At 41.3% G+C, this 21,131-nt stretch overlaps 1 protein-coding gene across 1 annotated transcript in view; it reads left to right on the forward strand.

Annotated features, from left to right (window-relative positions):
* The window catches only part of hbs1l (HBS1-like translational GTPase), a 168,390-nt gene that overhangs the window by 107,027 nt on the left and 40,232 nt on the right, over window positions 1-21,131 (forward strand). Inside the window, exons 14-15 of the mRNA XM_084315140.1 lie at window positions 999-1,103; window positions 2,544-2,634. Of these exons, the coding sequence (XP_084171266.1) occupies window positions 999-1,103; window positions 2,544-2,634 (196 nt within the window). The remainder of the gene's footprint in view (window positions 1-998; window positions 1,104-2,543; window positions 2,635-21,131) is intronic.

Below are 21,131 nucleotides of genomic sequence, written 5' to 3' on the forward strand. Positions count from 1 at the left end.
GACGGGTGGTGCCTGTGCCCAGTATCAGTGATACTCCTGTATATCACTGTGCTCTTAAGATACTTTACCTACGGGCCTCCACTTAACCCTTTCGCTACCACACTACCAAATGGTTAACCCTTTCACTGTGTCAATACAGAAGGTTAACTCTTTCACTACCACACTACAGACGGTTAGCCCTGTCACTACCACACTACAGATTGTTAACCCTTTCACTACCACACTACAGACGGTTAAAGTGAAAGGTTAACCTTCTGTAGTGTGGCAGTGAAAGGGTTAACCTTGCAGTGAATCTGGTATAAGAACATATACACATGCACGTTCCTTCTCAGCAATGCAATAGATCTGGTATGAATACATAATAGCGTGCAATAATATGTATATAATGTGCAATATTGGCACAGCTGCTATGCTTGTTGCAACTGAGATCCCCCAGCTAGAGTAAGATAAGATAAGATATTCCTTTATTGATCCCCTTGGGGAAATTCAGGCATCATAGCAGCATGGGGGAGGGGGGAGGTACAGGTAGTAGAAGACATACAGGTACAGGTCACAGAATTACACAGTGGAGAAGTAAAAATAGAATAAAAAGTCAGTGTAAACAATATACAATTGTACACGGAGTACATTCTTCTAAATGTAAATCCTGTTGTCACCAGAATGGGCAAATAGATTTTTTTCTGAACTGAAATGTCACTCTCTGTCCTGTGTCCATTCCTGCTACTCTCACCTCTCGCACCCTAATTAGTCTATAGGAGTCTTCTGTGTAAGAGGTAAACTGTCTGGTAACTTGTATCATCTGATCCCAGACCAGGGTTCAGGCTTCTGTGTAAGAGGTAAACTGTCTGGTAACTTGTATCATCTGATCCCAGACCAGGGTTCAGGCTTCTGTGTAAGAGGTAAACTGTCTGGTAACTTGTATCATCTGATCCCAGACCAGGGGTCAGGCTTCTGTGTAAGAGGTAAACTGTCTGGTAACTTGTATCATCTGATCCCAGACCAGGGGTCAGGCTTCTGTGTAACGGGGAAGATCGAGGCTGGCTATATCCAGACGGGAGAAAGAATACTGGCCATGCCTCCCAACGAGACCTGCACTGTCAAAGGTACTTTCTTTCTTTATTTTTTTTACATATTGCCCAGAACCTGTGGGCAACGTGATAAACAAAAATAAGTATCATGATATTACGAAGGACTTTTTTTGCGCTATTGATACATTATCATGATATCCAAAGTTAAGGCAAAAACTCTTATCGAAGAAGAATCCAGTAATAATCTTGTGAGAAAAGTGACTTGACACTAATTTAGAGAACACACAATTGTGCATCACAATTTACGATATATATATATATATATATAAAAACAACACACAGACTATGACATAGATATATGATGTACGAGTAATATTGATACAATGCCCCAGGGCATTACTATTAGGGTGTGTTTTCTCTTGTCTGTCTGAATGTCTCTGTGTATGTGATGATAGTGAATCAGGGTTGGCAGGCAACTGGTGAGCCTGTAGTTATCTTAAAGGGGAACTATTTTACTATTTCTTTCACTGTTTGGGCACTTTTACACAGTTCCTGTGAGTTTATGGAACACCTCTGTAATTAATTTTTTTTTTTAATTCATTGTTTTGTATTTCTAATCAAGTCCTCAAAACAGCATTTTTCTACCTCAAGATCTTAAGCCGTTTTGAGCTGACTGTGTGGAGTGGGTACGAGTCTCAGCACATGGGGCCACATTATCATGCAGCGGTGTCTCTCTGACATCACAAATCAGCACATTTTCAGATGACTCAGTTCAGTGAGGGTGAATATTGTGAGAGGAGAATTGGAAGAATGTGCCAATATGAGAATTAGAGACATAGATCATATTAATATAAGTCCACATAGCTAGGAAACAATGCTAAACACTGAAAAAGGCCATTTATAAGATAGTTCCCCTTTAAATTGTAACACAACAGTGCCATCTTGTGGCAGTCAGATTATCTCTCCCTCTCCCTCTCTCCTATCCTCTCCCTCTCTCTCTTTATATACAAATGCACAAATTATGTTTCTGGCAATAAAAAACAAATTACCAAGCAACATTCTTAAAACGTACAACTCTTGTGCATTGCAGTTTGTGGGGTATCACTCTGGAATGGTCTGGATGCGAGTATAAAATTAAGCAAAAGTATCAATACATTTAAAGGTAGCTATAAACAAGCACTTATGGACACATATACAGTAAGAGAGAGGAGCTTGAGCAGTAATGTGACCCTATTATTATTTCTCATTTGGATATATAAAAACTGTACTTTTATTTTATTTTTTATTATTTGTTATATTATTTTTATTAAATTATAATGTCAAATATTGTAAGGAAGGGGCAGGGCTTGATAAGTTGTTTTACTTCCCCCTGTTCCTTCTTGAACACTTATTGTATGGAAATAGTCTTTGACTATTTACCTTTTTTGTTTTTTAAACTTGTTTTATGTTTCTATGTTCGAGACAAATACAAATCAAATCAAATATATATACACTCATATCTCTCTGTCTCTCTAGGTATCACCCTACATGATGAGCCTCTGGACTGGGCTGCGGCTGGAGACCATGTCAGCCTCACAGTCACTGGGATGGACATCATCAAGATCAAGTAAACATACCAGTCTAAGGAGTTCAAGTATTTAATGGTCTTAAAGGACCATACCAGTATTGGTGATCAATCTATCTCCTGGTCGCACTAACATTGGTGATCAATTTATCTCCTGGTCGCACTAACATTGGTGATCAATCTATCTCCTGGTAGCACTGACATTGGTGATAAATCTATCTCCTGGTCGCACTAACATTGGTGATAAATCTATCTCCTGGTCGCACTAACATTGGTGATCAATCTATCTCCTGGTAGCACTAACATTGGTGATAAATCTATCTCCTGGTCGCACTAACATTGGTGATAAATCTATCCTGGTTGCACTAACATTGGTGATAAATCTATCCTGGTTGCACTAACATTGGTGATCAATCTATCTCTTGGTTGCACTAACATTGGTGATAAATCTCTCCTGGTCGCACTAACATTGGTGATAAATCTCTCCTGGTCGCACTAACATTGGTGATAAATCTATCTCTTGGTCGCACTAACATTGGTGATAAATCTATCTCCTGGTAGCACTAACATTGGTGATAAATCTATCTCTTGGTTGCACTAACATTGTTGATAAATCTATCTCTTGGTTGCACTAACATTGGTGATCAATCTATCTCCTGGTCGCACTAACATTGGTGATAAATCTCTCCTGGTCGCACTAACATTGGTGATAAATCTATCTCTTGGTCGCACTAACATTGGTGATAAATCTATCTCCTGGTAGCACTAACATTGGTGATAAATCTATCTCTTGGTTGCACTAACATTGTTGATAAATCTATCCTGGTTGCACTAACATTGGTGATCAATCTATCTCTTGGTTGCACTAACATTGGTGATCAATCTATCTCCTGGTCGCACTAACATTGGTGATAAATCTCTCCTGGTCGCACTAACATTGGTGATAAATCTCTCCTGGTCGCACTAACATTGGTGATAAATCTATCTCTTGGTCGCACTAACATTGGTGATAAATCTATCTCCTCGTAGCACTAACATTGGTGATAAATCTATCTCTTGGTTGCACTAACATTGTTGATAAATCTATCTCTTGGTTGCACTAACATTGGTGATCAATCTATCTCTTGGTCGCACTAACATTGGTGATAAATCTATCTCCTGGTCGCACTAACATTGGTGATAAATCTATCTCTTGGTCGCACTAACATTGGTGATAAATCTCTCCTGGTTGCACTAACATTGGTGATAAATCTATCTCCTGGTTGCACTAACATTGGTGATAAATCTATCTCTTGGTCGCACTAACATTGGTGATAAATCTATCTCCTGGTCGCACTAACATTGGTGATAAATCTATCTCCTGGTCACACTAACATTGGTGATAAACCAAGCTTAAATTGATCTTCTGGTCACGCTGACATTGATGATGAACCTAGCTTAAATCAATCTCCTGGTCAAAGGATTCTCTGTCTGTCCTGTCTATCTGTATATCTGTCTATCTATCTATCTGTCTATCTCTCTGTCTCTCCCCCCCCCCCCCCCAAGGAGCGCATCCTTTGTTAGAATTCTTGTGTAGGTTTCTAATAAATAATTCAGATCTATCACCATAATATTATAATCATTTTTTTTATTACCTTGCAACTCCTTAGGACGATTTGCCCACCGGCACTTTGGCGACCACTAGTGGCTCAGTTGTGCAAATTTTTTATAATACAATATATATATCGAATTAAAGCCCCATTTGTTGCCTGTCGATAGCCCTTTCAGGTGACAAAATCCGTTCAGCGGTTCTCGAGTTACATGCCGACTTTTGGGGCTCTAGTTCTGTCAATCATTTGGCAATCTCGAAAAACTTTGACAGGGTTGTAGCCAATGAGTGTGGCTTTCCAATGATACCCCAGCTGGGGATGTACGAATCGGGGATCTAGGTGAAAAGTTACGAGCGAAAACAGGAAGAGAAAAACCGCTGAATGAATTGAAGTCTATGAGAAAACAGAGCCTTTCTTTTGTACAGTTTACCAAATCACTCCTAATCACTCATTTCTGAACAGATCTTTATGAAATTTGGACATGTACTACATAAGACTTCAGGCTATGGATCTCGGGAGTTTATTAAGCCATACGAATTTCTGGGGAAATACTACTTCTGGACTACAAACTACTACAGAAAAACTTGAGTAACTTGTTACTCTATTTCATTACCACTAAAGGTGAGTTTTCCTTATTGTATCAGAAACTTCAGAATGTCATCTTTCAAAAGAGACCAAGCTCATGCATGTGGTATAAGTATAAAGTATAGTATTTTGGTTTGCAAAAAAAGTATGCAGTCCTCAAAAACGAAAACTAAAATGGCCAATTCACTGCCATTCACGTGTTAACACGTTTCTGAGCCCCGACGCGTTTCTGGGTCGTTTAAAAAAGAAATCTATTTTATTACCTTATTCAATATCAGGGAGCTGTATGTTGCCTGTAAAAGACATACTGGGACTCTGAAGGTGCAGTACCGGCTGCATCCTACCAGGCGGTGGTAACGAGCACCCTTTGAAACATTGTGCGTCGATTTATATGGGTCCGGGCGGACTTTTCTTTGTTGGGCAAGTGAAGCGGATCGGATTGAGAAGAATCAAGTACTCCCGATCCGTGTTTTGTGATGGATTATGTTGGCGACACGATGGACATAATTACTTGGAATGGCGATCAGATAATTGGAATATTCTTTTTGGGGCACATCATAGTCAAGGTAAGGGCTATATGATATCAATCTTGCGTTGATCCGAGCATGCCTTCATTGCGATCCGAAAGTGGTACTGTAACGTTACTCCACAACATATGCCATTGGTGGCGATCAGAGCATCAAAAAACGACCCCCCACCCTTTCATGCATTCATGATGGAACATAATACCTATCATATGCATTTGATCTTTTAATTGTAGCGTGTGTAGGGACGAAATGCCAATGCATTTAGTATAATACACGTTGCATGCTATTACCAGCCTCCCAGGAATTACCCTAGACCGCTCTAAAACCATACTTATAAAACCGGAACGTATGGATGGAGAAATTATTTATTTTTTGTATCTTGACCGGAAGAAACTCAGTGTCAAATGACCATAGTATTGTATCCTGAGCTATAATATAGAATACAGGGATTAAAGCGCTCCGTCATGAGACGGATTTCTGTCAATTTGATTCGGAGTCGTGACGGATTTTCCGTCAATTGGCTACCTGGTATAATATGATTTGTGGACTGGGAACAACATAAGCACCCGCCCAGCGCCAATGGCAGGCAGGTTTTAGGTTTGGCGAGTGACAATGAGAGGTCTGTCCGCCACATGGCGGGTAACAAAATAGTCATGTAAAATAATTAAAACTGCATGTGTTTTGGTCTTACGACAGTCGCCTTTTTAGCAGCCCCAATCTCTCCTTGTTTACCGACGTCACATCCACCACCTACTTGCACTGTAACGTTACGCACGCCTGTTATACCGATTAGCTAACGTTAGCTTAATAGCGTTAAATGGAAGGAGTAAGCCGGCTGCTAAAAAGAAAACCCACCACGGTTTTCTCAGACGAAAAGGATTAGCGGGACCACCTAACAAAATAAAGTTTCGAGAGGAGTGGAAGTTTGAAGATAGCGGTGTTTCAAGAGACTGGCTAGGCTACTGGGGGCTGTAGTGGTCAGTTGTTAACTTGTTCCGTGTGCCGCAACTATGTCAAAAAGAAAAACAGAAACAACACATTTGTCATTGTCGTGTTACTTCACAGTACAAATACGTGAGTCCTCTGCTGTGGTTGTGAGTATCCTTTATTAGCTTAACTCTGTAGCAACATCACACAGGTGTATCTCTCTGGATCTGGTATATCCAGTAGCAGAAACACATTCACATCATTAGGCTATGTCAGAAAACACATGTGCACAAATCCTGCATTAGGCCTACTTTAGCGGACAAAACCCAAACAAAACTTATTTCTCACACGTTGATCTACCTATGATACTCATCGGAGCCCATATGAGCGTGGAAACTTGAATGAATTAATGAAAAACTTTATCTAACAGATTGCAGAATGGGTACAATACAGTACGGCTCAATACACACAATTGTTAAGGGGATGCAAACCAGAGAAAGATGTTTGTCTTGTATACATCAGGGTCCCCCATTTTCAATTCATAGTGACATTTATGACATACACAATAGGGGTGGGAATCACCAGAGGCCTCACGATACGATAGTATTGCGATATTAAATATATTGCGATATGCTGAGTATTGGGATATTAATATTGCGATATATTGCGATTTATTAGCTTTTTTCAACTGCAAAGTAAAACTGTCAACATGTTTTATCTAATAAAATAAAGTTCAGTCTGTTCATCTCACTTCAATAATTTTTTATTGCAGAACATGGTATTTTCTCAAGCAGACAGTAAACACTGTAATCTGTGTTGCATGTACCTGACAAACTGAACTGTTTGTATTACAGTCATATTCCAACTTAACTGAATGCACATGTGTGTGTGGACTACTGTACTATTACAGGTATTGAAATGAACAATGCAACTTCCTTATAATTTTTTTTTTAAATATTACAAAAATATATTTTTTCTTTTTTATAAATATTTAAATATCGATACTTGGGAGTCCCTGTATCGATACAGTATCGCGATACTACTATGTATTGATTTCCCCCCCACCCCTAATACACAACATACATGACATTTATGACAGGGACATACATGACATACAGATACAGGTATATAGTACTGTTACATTTGGACATTTACGGTGGCCAGTTTCGAATTGCAGCCTCCCGTAGGTGCTCTTTGAGAGCGGTTTTGAATGTGGGTAGGGAATAGGATTCAAAAAAAATTACCGCTGTGGGTAGGGCGTTCCACATTGTTGTGGCATAATTGCGAAACGTGTTTAGTCCCTTGTTTATATGATAACAAGCCTTTTAGTTCATGGTGCAAAAAAACTAAAGAAGCCAGGTGTGTGTTTTTGCAACGTATGCCACAGGAAATTACAGTGTGGCAGTAATGGGAAAAGGGTGCTAGCTCGCCATCAATCAGAAGCTAGCCACAAGACTTGCATTCACGCTCTCCAGCACACAGCCTCCCTGCCTGGCACAACAACCACAACAGTAGGGTCTATAGTCACAGTCAGGACAGTAGGCTCTACAAGTAGGCTCCCTTAACACATTGGTTGCCAACGATGAATGACGGAATTATCGCTTGGTTGCCACCACTCTAATCAATGAGAGGACGAGCACATTTGCGAACGCTTAAACTATATCTTAAATTATGGCTATGGTTCTAATACACCCGTCGCTTATCAACTGACTTGCTTGCAGTCAACATGTACGAAACGGATTGTTTTTTCATCAGTACATTTCCGTTTTATACCGTTTTGAATACGTAGTTTTGGAAATTTCTAGAAATAAAAAAAGATTCTGTAGTAATAGCCATTTACTGGAATACACACAACACGTTGTCATTTTCCGGCTGATTTATGAATCGTTTTCAAATAAACGCTAGATTATCGATAGTATATGTGTACTTATGCACGCTAGAGAAGCGGGCTGATCGATTATCTATGCCGTGCCTGGCGCTAACGTTACGCACACACTGTACACACACAGGAGACACGTGAACGCTGTGAAAAAAAAATCTGATTAACCCAATACTGGTCAAATAAAGTCCTTACCTCAGATCAGATGTTCTGCAAAAAGATGAATCCAATTCCTGATCGCCATTCCAAATATCGATCGCGTTTACCAACGTTAAACGTTATACCTCGAAACACATAATCAACGCTTCTTCCAGTTTTTTTCTGATGCATTCCCATCGACTCCATTCCAATGGGTGCAATACCATCCGGGAGACGATAGGGGGCGGTATTTGCCCTTTTCGAGGTCAGAGCCATTTCCAATGATAACGTGAGGCTGGATGGATGAAAAATGTATGGATATCGCTAATAAAAGAAATAACGATTAAATAACGAGAAAACTTGTCATTGGCAACCAACGCATGGCGGCAAACAACGAGATTTCTCGTTTTGGCACCCAATGTGTTGAAACGCTAACGCTATAAAAAAAATAAAAAAATAAATACAGTGGGATAAGAATAAGAATATGACTTGGCCTGAAAAAAAGCAGTCGGGAGATTTTCTTTTTGCTTTAATCCCTGAGAATATAGTTATAGCTCTACAAACAAGGTGAAGGACTCTTATCGTTTACAGCGTGGCACTGAATAGATGGGCCCCGGAAAGTGTTAAGAGGTAAACAAAGTTTATATATATAATAAAAAATTATAATGATTAAACTTTTTGTATAGTTCAAGTTCAAGTTTTTTTATTAGTTGACATGCAAAGATACAGAATACCTTCACATGGAATGCTTTTTTCTGTTATGCTCCTATGAGGATCATAGGACGCTTGGATCATACACATACAGCTCATTACAGTAATATTCCACAATTATTACATTTTAGATAGTAATAATGGTACAGAGCCTTGAGACAAACATATGCATATTCACCACCGCAAACAGACTGGCAGCCGTCATAGGCAGCGCCATTTACGGAAGGAGGGGGGAGTGGGTTGGGGTTGTTACAGGGCTGTAGGGGAGGGGGGGAGTGATCCCTCACACGAGGCAGCCGACAGTGCAGCGCCAATGCAGAGGAAGGGGGGGGGGGGGAGGTGGGGGGGGAGTGCACAAGCCAAGTCCTGGGTGGGGGAGGTAGGGATTGCGGGTAGGGGAAGCCGCTCGCCACTCTTATCTCCCAGAGGGCCTTCGACTCCATAGCTCTCTGGTTCGACCTTGGTCCAGGAATTTGTTTTGGCTGACTGGCACAATTTATCCCAGCCACGTCACTTTAAATTTGATTTGAATAGAGTGAAATATAACTCTATTGATTTGAGTGGAGTGAGTTTTAACAACTCCATCCAAATGACTGAATGCATTATTAGTCCAAGTGTCCAAGTGTCTTATCAGTTCATTTTGGTAGATCCTGTGCACGGTAAACAGATCCAAAATCTTCTTATTGCAGTCCAAAAGCTTCGATAATCCAAAAATGACCACGTCTTCAAGTTGGTAGCCCGATTATGATGTCCCAATAGGCAGAGACATACTGGGACTCTGAAGGTGCAGTACCGGCTGCATCCTACCAGGCGGTGGTAACGAGCACCCTTTGAAACATTGTGCGTCGATTTATATGGGTCCGGGCGGACTTTTCTTTGTTGGGCAAGTGAAGCGGATCGGATTGAGAAGAATCAAGTACTCCCGATCCGTGTTTTGTGATGGATTATGTTGGCGACACGATGGACATAATTACTTGGAATGGCGATCAGATAATTGGAATATTCTTTTTGGGGCACATCATAGTCAAGGTAAGGGCTATATGATATCAATCTTGCGTTGATCCGAGCATGCCTTCATTGCGATCCGAAAGTGGTACTGTAACGTTACTCCACAACATATGCCATTGGTGGCGATCAGAGCATCAAAAAACGACCCCCCACCCTTTCATGCATTCATGATGGAACATAATACCTATCATATGCATTTGATCTTTTAATTGTAGCGTGTGTAGGGACGAAATGCCAATGCATTTAGTATAATACACGTTGCATGCTATTACCAGCCTCCCAGGAATTACCCTAGACCGCTCTAAAACCATACTTATAAAACCGGAACGTATGGATGGAGAAATTATTTATTTTTTGTATCTTGACCGGAAGAAACTCAGTGTCAAATGACCATAGTATTGTATCCTGAGCTATAATATAGAATACAGGGATTAAAGCGCTCCGTCATGAGACGGATTTCTGTCAATTTGATTCGGAGTCGTGACGGATTTTCCGTCAATTGGCTACCTGGTATAATATGATTTGTGGACTGGGAACAACATAAGCACCCGCCCAGCGCCAATGGCAGGCAGGTTTTAGGTTTGGCGAGTGACAATGAGAGGTCTGTCCGCCACATGGCGGGTAACAAAATAGTCATGTAAAATAATTAAAACTGCATGTGTTTTGGTCTTACGACAGTCGCCTTTTTAGCAGCCCCAATCTCTCCTTGTTTACCGACGTCACATCCACCACCTACTTGCACTGTAACGTTACGCACGCCTGTTATACCGATTAGCTAACGTTAGCTTAATAGCGTTAAATGGAAGGAGTAAGCCGGCTGCTAAAAAGAAAACCCACCACGGTTTTCTCAGACGAAAAGGATTAGCGGGACCACCTAACAAAATAAAGTTTCGAGAGGAGTGGAAGTTTGAAGATAGCGGTGTTTCAAGAGACTGGCTAGGCTACTGGGGGCTGTAGTGGTCAGTTGTTAACTTGTTCCGTGTGCCGCAACTATGTCAAAAAGAAAAACAGAAACAACACATTTGTCATTGTCGTGTTACTTCACAGTACAAATACGTGAGTCCTCTGCTGTGGTTGTGAGTATCCTTTATTAGCTTAACTCTGTAGCAACATCACACAGGTGTATCTCTCTGGATCTGGTATATCCAGTAGCAGAAACACATTCACATCATTAGGCTATGTCAGAAAACACATGTGCACAAATCCTGCATTAGGCCTACTTTAGCGGACAAAACCCAAACAAAACTTATTTCTCACACGTTGATCTACCTATGATACTCATCGGAGCCCATATGAGCGTGGAAACTTGAATGAATTAATGAAAAACTTTATCTAACAGATTGCAGAATGGGTACAATACAGTACGGCTCAATACACACAATTGTTAAGGGGATGCAAACCAGAGAAAGATGTTTGTCTTGTATACATCAGGGTCCCCCATTTTCAATTCATAGTGACATTTATGACATACACAATAGGGGTGGGAATCACCAGAGGCCTCACGATACGATAGTATTGCGATATTAAATATATTGCGATATGCTGAGTATTGGGATATTAATATTGCGATATATTGCGATTTATTAGCTTTTTTCAACTGCAAAGTAAAACTGTCAACATGTTTTATCTAATAAAATAAAGTTCAGTCTGTTCATCTCACTTCAATAATTTTTTATTGCAGAACATGGTATTTTCTCAAGCAGACAGTAAACACTGTAATCTGTGTTGCATGTACCTGACAAACTGAACTGTTTGTATTACAGTCATATTCCAACTTAACTGAATGCACATGTGTGTGTGGACTACTGTACTATTACAGGTATTGAAATGAACAATGCAACTTCCTTATAATTTTTTTTTTAAATATTACAAAAATATATTTTTTCTTTTTTATAAATATTTAAATATCGATACTTGGGAGTCCCTGTATCGATACAGTATCGCGATACTACTATGTATTGATTTCCCCCCCACCCCTAATACACAACATACATGACATTTATGACAGGGACATACATGACATACAGATACAGGTATATAGTACTGTTACATTTGGACATTTACGGTGGCCAGTTTCGAATTGCAGCCTCCCGTAGGTGCTCTTTGAGAGCGGTTTTGAATGTGGGTAGGGAATAGGATTCAAAAAAAATTACCGCTGTGGGTAGGGCGTTCCACATTGTTGTGGCATAATTGCGAAACGTGTTTAGTCCCTTGTTTATATGATAACAAGCCTTTTAGTTCATGGTGCAAAAAAACTAAAGAAGCCAGGTGTGTGTTTTTGCAACGTATGCCACAGGAAATTACAGTGTGGCAGTAATGGGAAAAGGGTGCTAGCTCGCCATCAATCAGAAGCTAGCCACAAGACTTGCATTCACGCTCTCCAGCACACAGCCTCCCTGCCTGGCACAACAACCACAACAGTAGGGTCTATAGTCACAGTCAGGACAGTAGGCTCTACAAGTAGGCTCCCTTAACACATTGGTTGCCAACGATGAATGACGGAATTATCGCTTGGTTGCCACCACTCTAATCAATGAGAGGACGAGCACATTTGCGAACGCTTAAACTATATCTTAAATTATGGCTATGGTTCTAATACACCCGTCGCTTATCAACTGACTTGCTTGCAGTCAACATGTACGAAACGGATTGTTTTTTCATCAGTACATTTCCGTTTTATACCGTTTTGAATACGTAGTTTTGGAAATTTCTAGAAATAAAAAAAGATTCTGTAGTAATAGCCATTTACTGGAATACACACAACACGTTGTCATTTTCCGGCTGATTTATGAATCGTTTTCAAATAAACGCTAGATTATCGATAGTATATGTGTACTTATGCACGCTAGAGAAGCGGGCTGATCGATTATCTATGCCGTGCCTGGCGCTAACGTTACGCACACACTGTACACACACAGGAGACACGTGAACGCTGTGAAAAAAAAATCTGATTAACCCAATACTGGTCAAATAAAGTCCTTACCTCAGATCAGATGTTCTGCAAAAAGATGAATCCAATTCCTGATCGCCATTCCAAATATCGATCGCGTTTACCAACGTTAAACGTTATACCTCGAAACACATAATCAACGCTTCTTCCAGTTTTTTTCTGATGCATTCCCATCGACTCCATTCCAATGGGTGCAATACCATCCGGGAGACGATAGGGGGCGGTATTTGCCCTTTTCGAGGTCAGAGCCATTTCCAATGATAACGTGAGGCTGGATGGATGAAAAATGTATGGATATCGCTAATAAAAGAAATAACGATTAAATAACGAGAAAACTTGTCATTGGCAACCAACGCATGGCGGCAAACAACGAGATTTCTCGTTTTGGCACCCAATGTGTTGAAACGCTAACGCTATAAAAAAAATAAAAAAATAAATACAGTGGGATAAGAATAAGAATATGACTTGGCCTGAAAAAAAGCAGTCGGGAGATTTTCTTTTTGCTTTAATCCCTGAGAATATAGTTATAGCTCTACAAACAAGGTGAAGGACTCTTATCGTTTACAGCGTGGCACTGAATAGATGGGCCCCGGAAAGTGTTAAGAGGTAAACAAAGTTTATATATATAATAAAAAATTATAATGATTAAACTTTTTGTATAGTTCAAGTTCAAGTTTTTTTATTAGTTGACATGCAAAGATACAGAATACCTTCACATGGAATGCTTTTTTCTGTTATGCTCCTATGAGGATCATAGGACGCTTGGATCATACACATACAGCTCATTACAGTAATATTCCACAATGATTACATTTTAGATAGTAATAATGGTACAGAGCCTTGAGACAAACATATGCATATTCACCACCGCAAACAGACTGGCAGCCGTCATAGGCAGCGCCATTTACGGAAGGAGGGGGGAGTGGGTTGGGGTTGTTACAGGGCTGTAGGGGAGGGGGGGAGTGATCCCTCACACGAGGCAGCCGACAGTGCAGCGCCAATGCAGAGGAAGGGGGGGGGGGGGGAGGTGGGGGGGGAGTGCACAAGCCAAGTCCTGGGTGGGGGAGGTAGGGATTGCGGGTAGGGGAAGCCGCTCGCCACTCTTATCTCCCAGAGGGCCTTCGACTCCATAGCTCTCTGGTTCGACCTTGGTCCAGGAATTTGTTTTGGCTGACTGGCACAATTTATCCCAGCCACGTCACTTTAAATTTGATTTGAATAGAGTGAAATATAACTCTATTGATTTGAGTGGAGTGAGTTTTAACAACTCCATCCAAATGACTGAATGCATTATTAGTCCAAGTGTCCAAGTGTCTTATCAGTTCATTTTGGTAGATCCTGTGCACGGTAAACAGATCCAAAATCTTCTTATTGCAGTCCAAAAGCTTCGATAATCCAAAAATGACCACGTCTTCAAGTTGGTAGCCCGATTATGATGTCCCAATAGGCAGAGAGGGTTAGCCTTATTCTGCTTCTTGAAGAAAATATGCAATCCACTGATTAGATCCATTTAGAGTTGATTTGAGTATAGTCCGGCCACCGGCACGAAGCAGGGCATAGCAGCGTCGGGCTCCATGGAGCAGTAGAGGCGGCGGTAGGAACGGCCTTGAAGGCCTAGGGAGAGAGGAAAGAAATGCGACTTGTCTCTGCAAGAGGTGGGAGGAACATAGCTCCTTTCATACAATAAATGCAGCTCAAAGTGCTTCACAACAGCAAAAAAAAGACAACCCAAGATGAGCAAATAAATTAATTAATAAATAATAAATAAATGTGTATACGTTTTGTATATAAAACTATGAAACTTTTGTAACCTTTTTGTTTTTCCAAAATTATGTACTGAAGTGTTTTATTTTATTTTTAAAAATAATGTAAAAAGGGTAGGCAATTATAAGCCTCGGCTTCAGCCTACACCTTTTCGGTAATTTTCTTTCTTTTATAAATGTTCTACTACTGTACATTGCTTTGTAAAAGAGGACCGAAATAAAATCATTCATTCATTCACATCCCAACAGGCCTCCCTGTTCTCGGCTTGATCCTCACACATAAAACAGACCATTTTAAAATGATGCAATAATGCAGTTCTGAGAATAGACGAGACAGAGGCGTCAATACAGGATATAAAGACAGACCTTGGGTGTTTTGAAAGGCGCCTCCAAATAAAATGTATTATTATTATCTGTCGCTGCCTGTACGTTACTGCAAGCTTGGGCGTGGTTTAAGGTACCCCACAATCACTCATCCTTCTGTCCAGGGGTTCTGACCGTAGTTTAAGGTACCCCACAATCTAATCCTTCTGTCAAGGGCCGTGGTTTAAGGCAGGGGTTCCCAAAGTCGGGGTCGCGACCCACAGGAGGGTCGCGAGCCGCCGCAGGGGGGGGGGGGGGGGGTCGCCAGATGATATTTTATTTAAAAAAAAAAAAAAAAAAATTGTGCAGTTAGGCCACTGAACTTAGAAGCAGGCCAGGACAGTGTTTCTAGTTGCAGCAGCGCAATAGTTAGATAACCTAGGTGGGGAACAACCAGGAGATCACTGCAACTCACACAAGTTGGAGAACTCTCTCTCTCTCTCTCTCTCTCTCTCTCTCTCTCTCTCTCTCTCTCTCTCTCTCTCTCTCTCTCTCTCTCTCTTTTTTTTATAAGTATTTTTATTGCACATTCCTTTAGTTACATTCCATATTGATGCACACATGCAATCTTATTTTTTCCTTGTTCAAAAACAATTGTCCAGCGGCATATAACAAAAAATATTCAAAGTAAGAATAAACATTCTCTTTCTTTTGGCGGGTCCATACATACATATAAACAGGATAGTTAAATAAGCTAGATTTTTGCTGGGAAATAAAAGAAAAAAGAGACAAAAAAAATAAAAAAATAAAAAACAGAGCATTAGAAAAAGGCCAAAAGCCAAGACACAACAGCGACTATACCTTCAGTTCAGACATTACTGTAGTATGAGTGACCTTTTGAACTTATATTTCATTTTATATATCATTAGAAAAAGGCCAAAAGCCAAGACACCACAGAGATTATACCTTCAGACATTGCTGTAATACGAGTAACATTTTGAACTTATATATCCTCTTCATCCTCCCTCAGACCCTTTAAGTAATCCAACACCGGTCCCCATGTCGTATCAAACACCTTTCTCCGTCCTGTATTTTTTAAATCTAAGCCTCTCTAAGTAGAGGGTCTCACCAGCTCTCTCATCCACATTTCAAATGAAGGTGCTGCATCCGACTTCCAGAGTCTCAAGATGAGCTTTTTAGCCAACACAGCACCTAGATATATCAGCCTTTTTTCATTTTCAGAGTACTTAGTGACATCGTCACTATATCCCAAAATGGCCACTAAGGGGCAGGGTTCCCACTGTTTATTAAAAACTTTTGAATAAAAGTCAAATATATCAGACCAGCACGTGTGTAAGTTGGGACAAGACCAGAGTTGATGAATAGACGAGAAACACTGTCCTGGCCTGCTTCTAAGTTCAGTGGCCTGACTGCACAATTTTTTATTTTTATTTTTTTTTTAAAGAAAATATCATCTGGCGACCCCCCCCCCCCCCTGCGGCGGCTCGCGACCCTCCTGTGGGTTGCGACCCCGACTTTGGGAACCCCTGCCTTAAACCACGGCCCTTGACAGAAGGATTAGATTGTGGGGTACCTTAAACTACGGTCAGAACCCCTGGACAGAAGGATGAGTGATTGTGGGGTACCTTAAACCACGCCCAAGCTTGCAGTAACGTACAGGCAGCGACAGATAATAATAATAATAATAATACATTTTATTTGGAGGCGCCTTTCAAAACACCCAAGGTCTGTCTTTATATCCTGTATTGACGCCTCTGTCTCGTCTATTCTCAGAACTGCATTATTGCATCATTTTAAAATGGTCTGTTTCATTTTCATGTGTAAGGGTACCATCTTGATTTTTCATTTGTTACACAGTGGTGATACGCTAGGATACATCTTATTCACTTTCACCTTTGAGTAGTGCAACCTGTGTATCACTTTAAATTGAATCAAGTTGATTCTAACATTTACAGAGCACCGGTGAATATTTGTAAGACATTTGTAAGAGTTTCCCAGAATTCCTCATTGAGGGGTATCCCCAGTTCTGACTCCCACTCAGTCCTATATCTTTCTGTGCTAACTATTACCTGATTGAAAAGTGTCTGGTATATTATTGTCACCGCCCCTTTACTACCTGGTCTAACATTAATTATATTTTCCAGTGCTTGATGCTGAGGAATGTCTGACCATGTATCTACATGAGTCCTTACGAAGTTCCGCATCTGTAGATAGCGGAAAAAATGTGTTGACGGTAAATCGTATTTGACCTTCAGTTGCTCGAATGATAGGAACTGGCCCTCTTGGTACAAGTCTTTCAAGCTCCCTATACCCTTCACCTTCCACTGAGCAAACCCTTGGTCCATAGTGGATGGCTTAAAGGCATGGTTATTACAGATTGGAGTGTCTGTATACATATTTGGAGCTTTCAAGTATGTTTTAATCTGTTTCCATACCTTCAAGGAGCTATGTACTATAAAATTCCCTTCATATAATGACTTGTTTATCTTGACAGGGCTATTCAAAAGGGCTAGGAGAGAGGTTCCCTGACAGGCTGCTCGCTCTATTGAGAGCCATGCAGGAGTGACCTCCTCCATGCCCTCCGTAAGGTTAGCACTTCTCCAGAAAGCCATATTGTTTAATTGTGCAGACCAGTAGTAACATTTGAAGTCTGGAAGACCAAAGCCACCCTCATTTTTTGTTTTACATAAGTGTTTTTTGCTAATACGTGCAGCTTTATTCTGCCAAATAAAGGGGATTATAATCGAGTCTAACTTTTTGAAATACCGCTGTGGTATGAATACTGGAATTGACTGAAATATGTATGTAAATCTCGGAAGAACCACCATTTTAATAGCGTTTACTCTCCCAACCAGTGACAGTGGGAGGGTCTTCCAAAAATCTATATTCTGTTTCAACTGTTTTATTTTTACTTTCCAATTCTCTTCCAGTAAGAGTTCAGGTTTTTTAGTAACGGTCACTCCTAGGTAAGTAAATCTATCTTTGGTAATCTTAAAGGGGATAGAGTTCAATGAGGAGCTATCCTTATTTATTTGTATTGGCATTAATTCACTTTTATCCCAATTAATTTGAAAACCTGAAAGAGAGCCAAAATAATTAAACACTTCCATAATTGGAGGAAGGGACTCCTGTGGGTTAGATACGTATAACAAAATGTCATCTGCATACATTGATAAATGATGCTTTTGCCCTTTTATGGAGACAGGTGATATTCTAGGATGTTGTCGAATTTTTGTAGCTAGTGTTTCTATGACTAAATCAAAAAGATAAGGAGAGCATGGATCTCCTTGCCTTGTCCCACGGTATAGTGGAAACTGAGAGGAAATATCCTGGTTAGTAACTACACTTGCTGTGGGATGAGCATACAAAATCCGTATCCAGTCAATAAATACCTTCCCGAAACCAAATGCCTCTAGGGTCACATACATATATGGCCACTCGACCTGATCGAAGGCCTTCTGAACATCCACTGAAATCACCACTGTCTCTGTATTGTGTTTCGTATAAAGTATATTGAATAACCGTCTTAAATTGTAATAAATATGTCTATTAGGAATAAAGCCCGTTTGATCCGGGTGCACTATCTTCTGAATGTGAGCTTTTAGCCGCTTGGCCAGAATCTTGCTAAGCAGCTTTGTTTCAATTTGAATCAGTGACACAGGTCTGTAAGATGATGGTTCTAACTCATCTCTGTCCTTTTTTAAAATTAATGAAATATTTGCATTATACAGCGTTTGAGGTAGTCTACCATCCGATGCGGCATGTTTAAACATGCATTTACATTTACATTTACATTTAGTCATTTAGCTGACGCTTTTATCCAAAGCGACTTACAAGTTCTGTACGACAAGCCATCAGGAAGAGCACAACTCTATCAGCTGAGTAACAATGTTCATCAAAGTGTTGAGTGCTACAGTGTAGGTTAGTTTATTAGGACAAGTGCATGACAGTATGGTTAGTTAGGGTTAGATTTTTTTTTTTTTTTTTTTTTAATTCAGATAATGGTTGAAGAAGTGCGTCTTTAGTCGACGGCGAAAGATTGGACGTTTCGGCTGTCCTAACTGGGGTGGGTAGTTCATTCCACCATTGTGGGGCAAGGACTGAGAATAGGCGACTTCTCTTTGATGACCCTCCCGGAGCTTGGATAGGAGTAGGTCTGAGGCGGCCAGAAGATGCAGAGCGTAGGGGTCTTGAGGGTGTGTAGTTAGAGACCATTGACCGGAGGTAGGCGGGAGCAGTTCCCTTTGCCGCACGGTATGCTAGGTCGAGGGCCTTGAAGCGGATTCGTGCAGCAATGGGGAGCCAGTGCAGGTCCCTAAGAAGTGGGGTGACATGGGCCGACTTCGGTAGGTTTGAGATCAGGCGGGCCGCTGCGTTCTGAATGAGTTGAAGAGGCTTAGTGGCAGTGGCCGGGAGGCCAGCGAGCAGTGCGTTGCAGTAGTCGAGGCGGGAGATGACTGTTGATTGGACGAGGAGTTGGGTGGCTTCTTTTGTCAGGAAGGGGCGTATCCTTCTGACGTTGCTCAGGAGGAATCTGCAGGTTCTGGTTGTCGCTGCGATGTGAGCAGAGAAGTTCAACTGGTCGTCGAGGACAACACCAAGGTTCTTGGCGGTCGGGGACGCGGTCACAGCTGCATTCTCGACTGTGATGGAAAGGTCGGTCAGGGGGGAGGATTTGGCCGGCAGGTGGAGCAATTCTGTTTTGCTTAGGTTCAGTTTGAGGTGGTTGGTCGTCATCCAGGCGGAGATGTCGGACAGACAGGCCGAGATCCGCTCAGAGACGTGGATATCTGAGGGAGGGAAGGAGAGGAAGAGTTGAGTATCGTCGGCATAACAGTGGTAGGAGAAGCCATGAGACGTGATAATGTTACCCAGTGATTTAGTGTAGAGGGAGAAGAGAAGGGGTCCTAAAACCGAGCCCTGGGGGACACCCGTCCGCAGGGGGCGGGTGGCCGACAGGGTCCCTCTCCATGACACTTGGTAGGAGCGGTCATTGAGGTATGATGACAACCATGTCAGCGCAGAGCCAGCCACTCCCATTCCTGCGAGGGCCGCGAGGAGGATCTGGTGGTTGACTGTGTCGAAGGCTGCAGATAGATCTAGGAGAATCAGGACAGAGGAGAGGCCTTTCGCTTTTGCTAAGTGAAGTGCCTCTGTGACCGCAATGAGGGCTGTCTCTGTGGAGTGACCAGTCCTGAAGCCTGACTGATTAGGGTCTAGGAGGTCATTCTGTAAGAGATAAGCAGTAAGTTGGTTGGATACAGCACGTTCAAGTGTTTTAGAAAGGAAGGAGAGAAGAGAGACAGGACGGTAGCATGCGAAGCAGCAGCGGAGATAGTTCCTTAGAGTAGTGCTTGTAGAATTCTGCAGTAAAGCCGTCAGGGCCAGGTGCTTTATTGTTCGGTAATTCTGTAATTGCCTCTACTATTTCTCCTATGGAGATGTCCCTTTCCAATGCAGCTTCTGCCTTGCCATCAAGCTGAGGTAGGTTTAATTCAGAGAGAAATGCCTTAATAGCATCAATGTCATGGTTGCCATTTGATGTATACAATTTTGAATAGAACTCCGTAAAACGTGCATTTATCTCTTTAGGGTCTGTAAGAACAGTGCCTGTGTCTGGTTTTATTTTTAGTATTGCACGGGAAGCTTGCGCCTGTCTTAATTGACGTGCCAGCAGTTTCTGAGGTTTGTCACCTATTTCAAATTGTATCTGTTTTATCATATTCAATTGCTTATTGACCTGTGCAGATAAAATAGTATTATACTCATCTCTTTGAGATACTATAGAATTCAGGATGTCGGGATCCGCAGAGACCCTGTACAGGTGTTCTAGTTGAGACACAGAATCATCCAACTCCACTAGTCTTTTTGACATTTGTTTTCTCCTACCTGCCACGTATGACATGATGCTGCCTCTAAGCACTGCCTTGATAGCTTCCCACAGTGTTGAGTCATCCACATCCCCTGTATCATTTGTGTCTATAATGTCAGGTAGCCTAGCTGACATGTATTTTAAGAAACTCTTCTCTTTTAAGATTGTGTTGTCAAATCTCCAGGTGCGTTCCTTTCTATGTCTAGTGAACCTAACATCCAGTGACATGGGAGCATGATCACTTATCAGGATAGTATGGTATTGTG

This window comes from Notolepis coatsorum (genome assembly GCF_963971535.1).
Source record: "Notolepis coatsorum genome assembly, chromosome: 5".
In the NCBI taxonomy this organism is placed as follows: Eukaryota; Metazoa; Chordata; class Actinopteri; order Aulopiformes; family Paralepididae; genus Notolepis; species Notolepis coatsorum.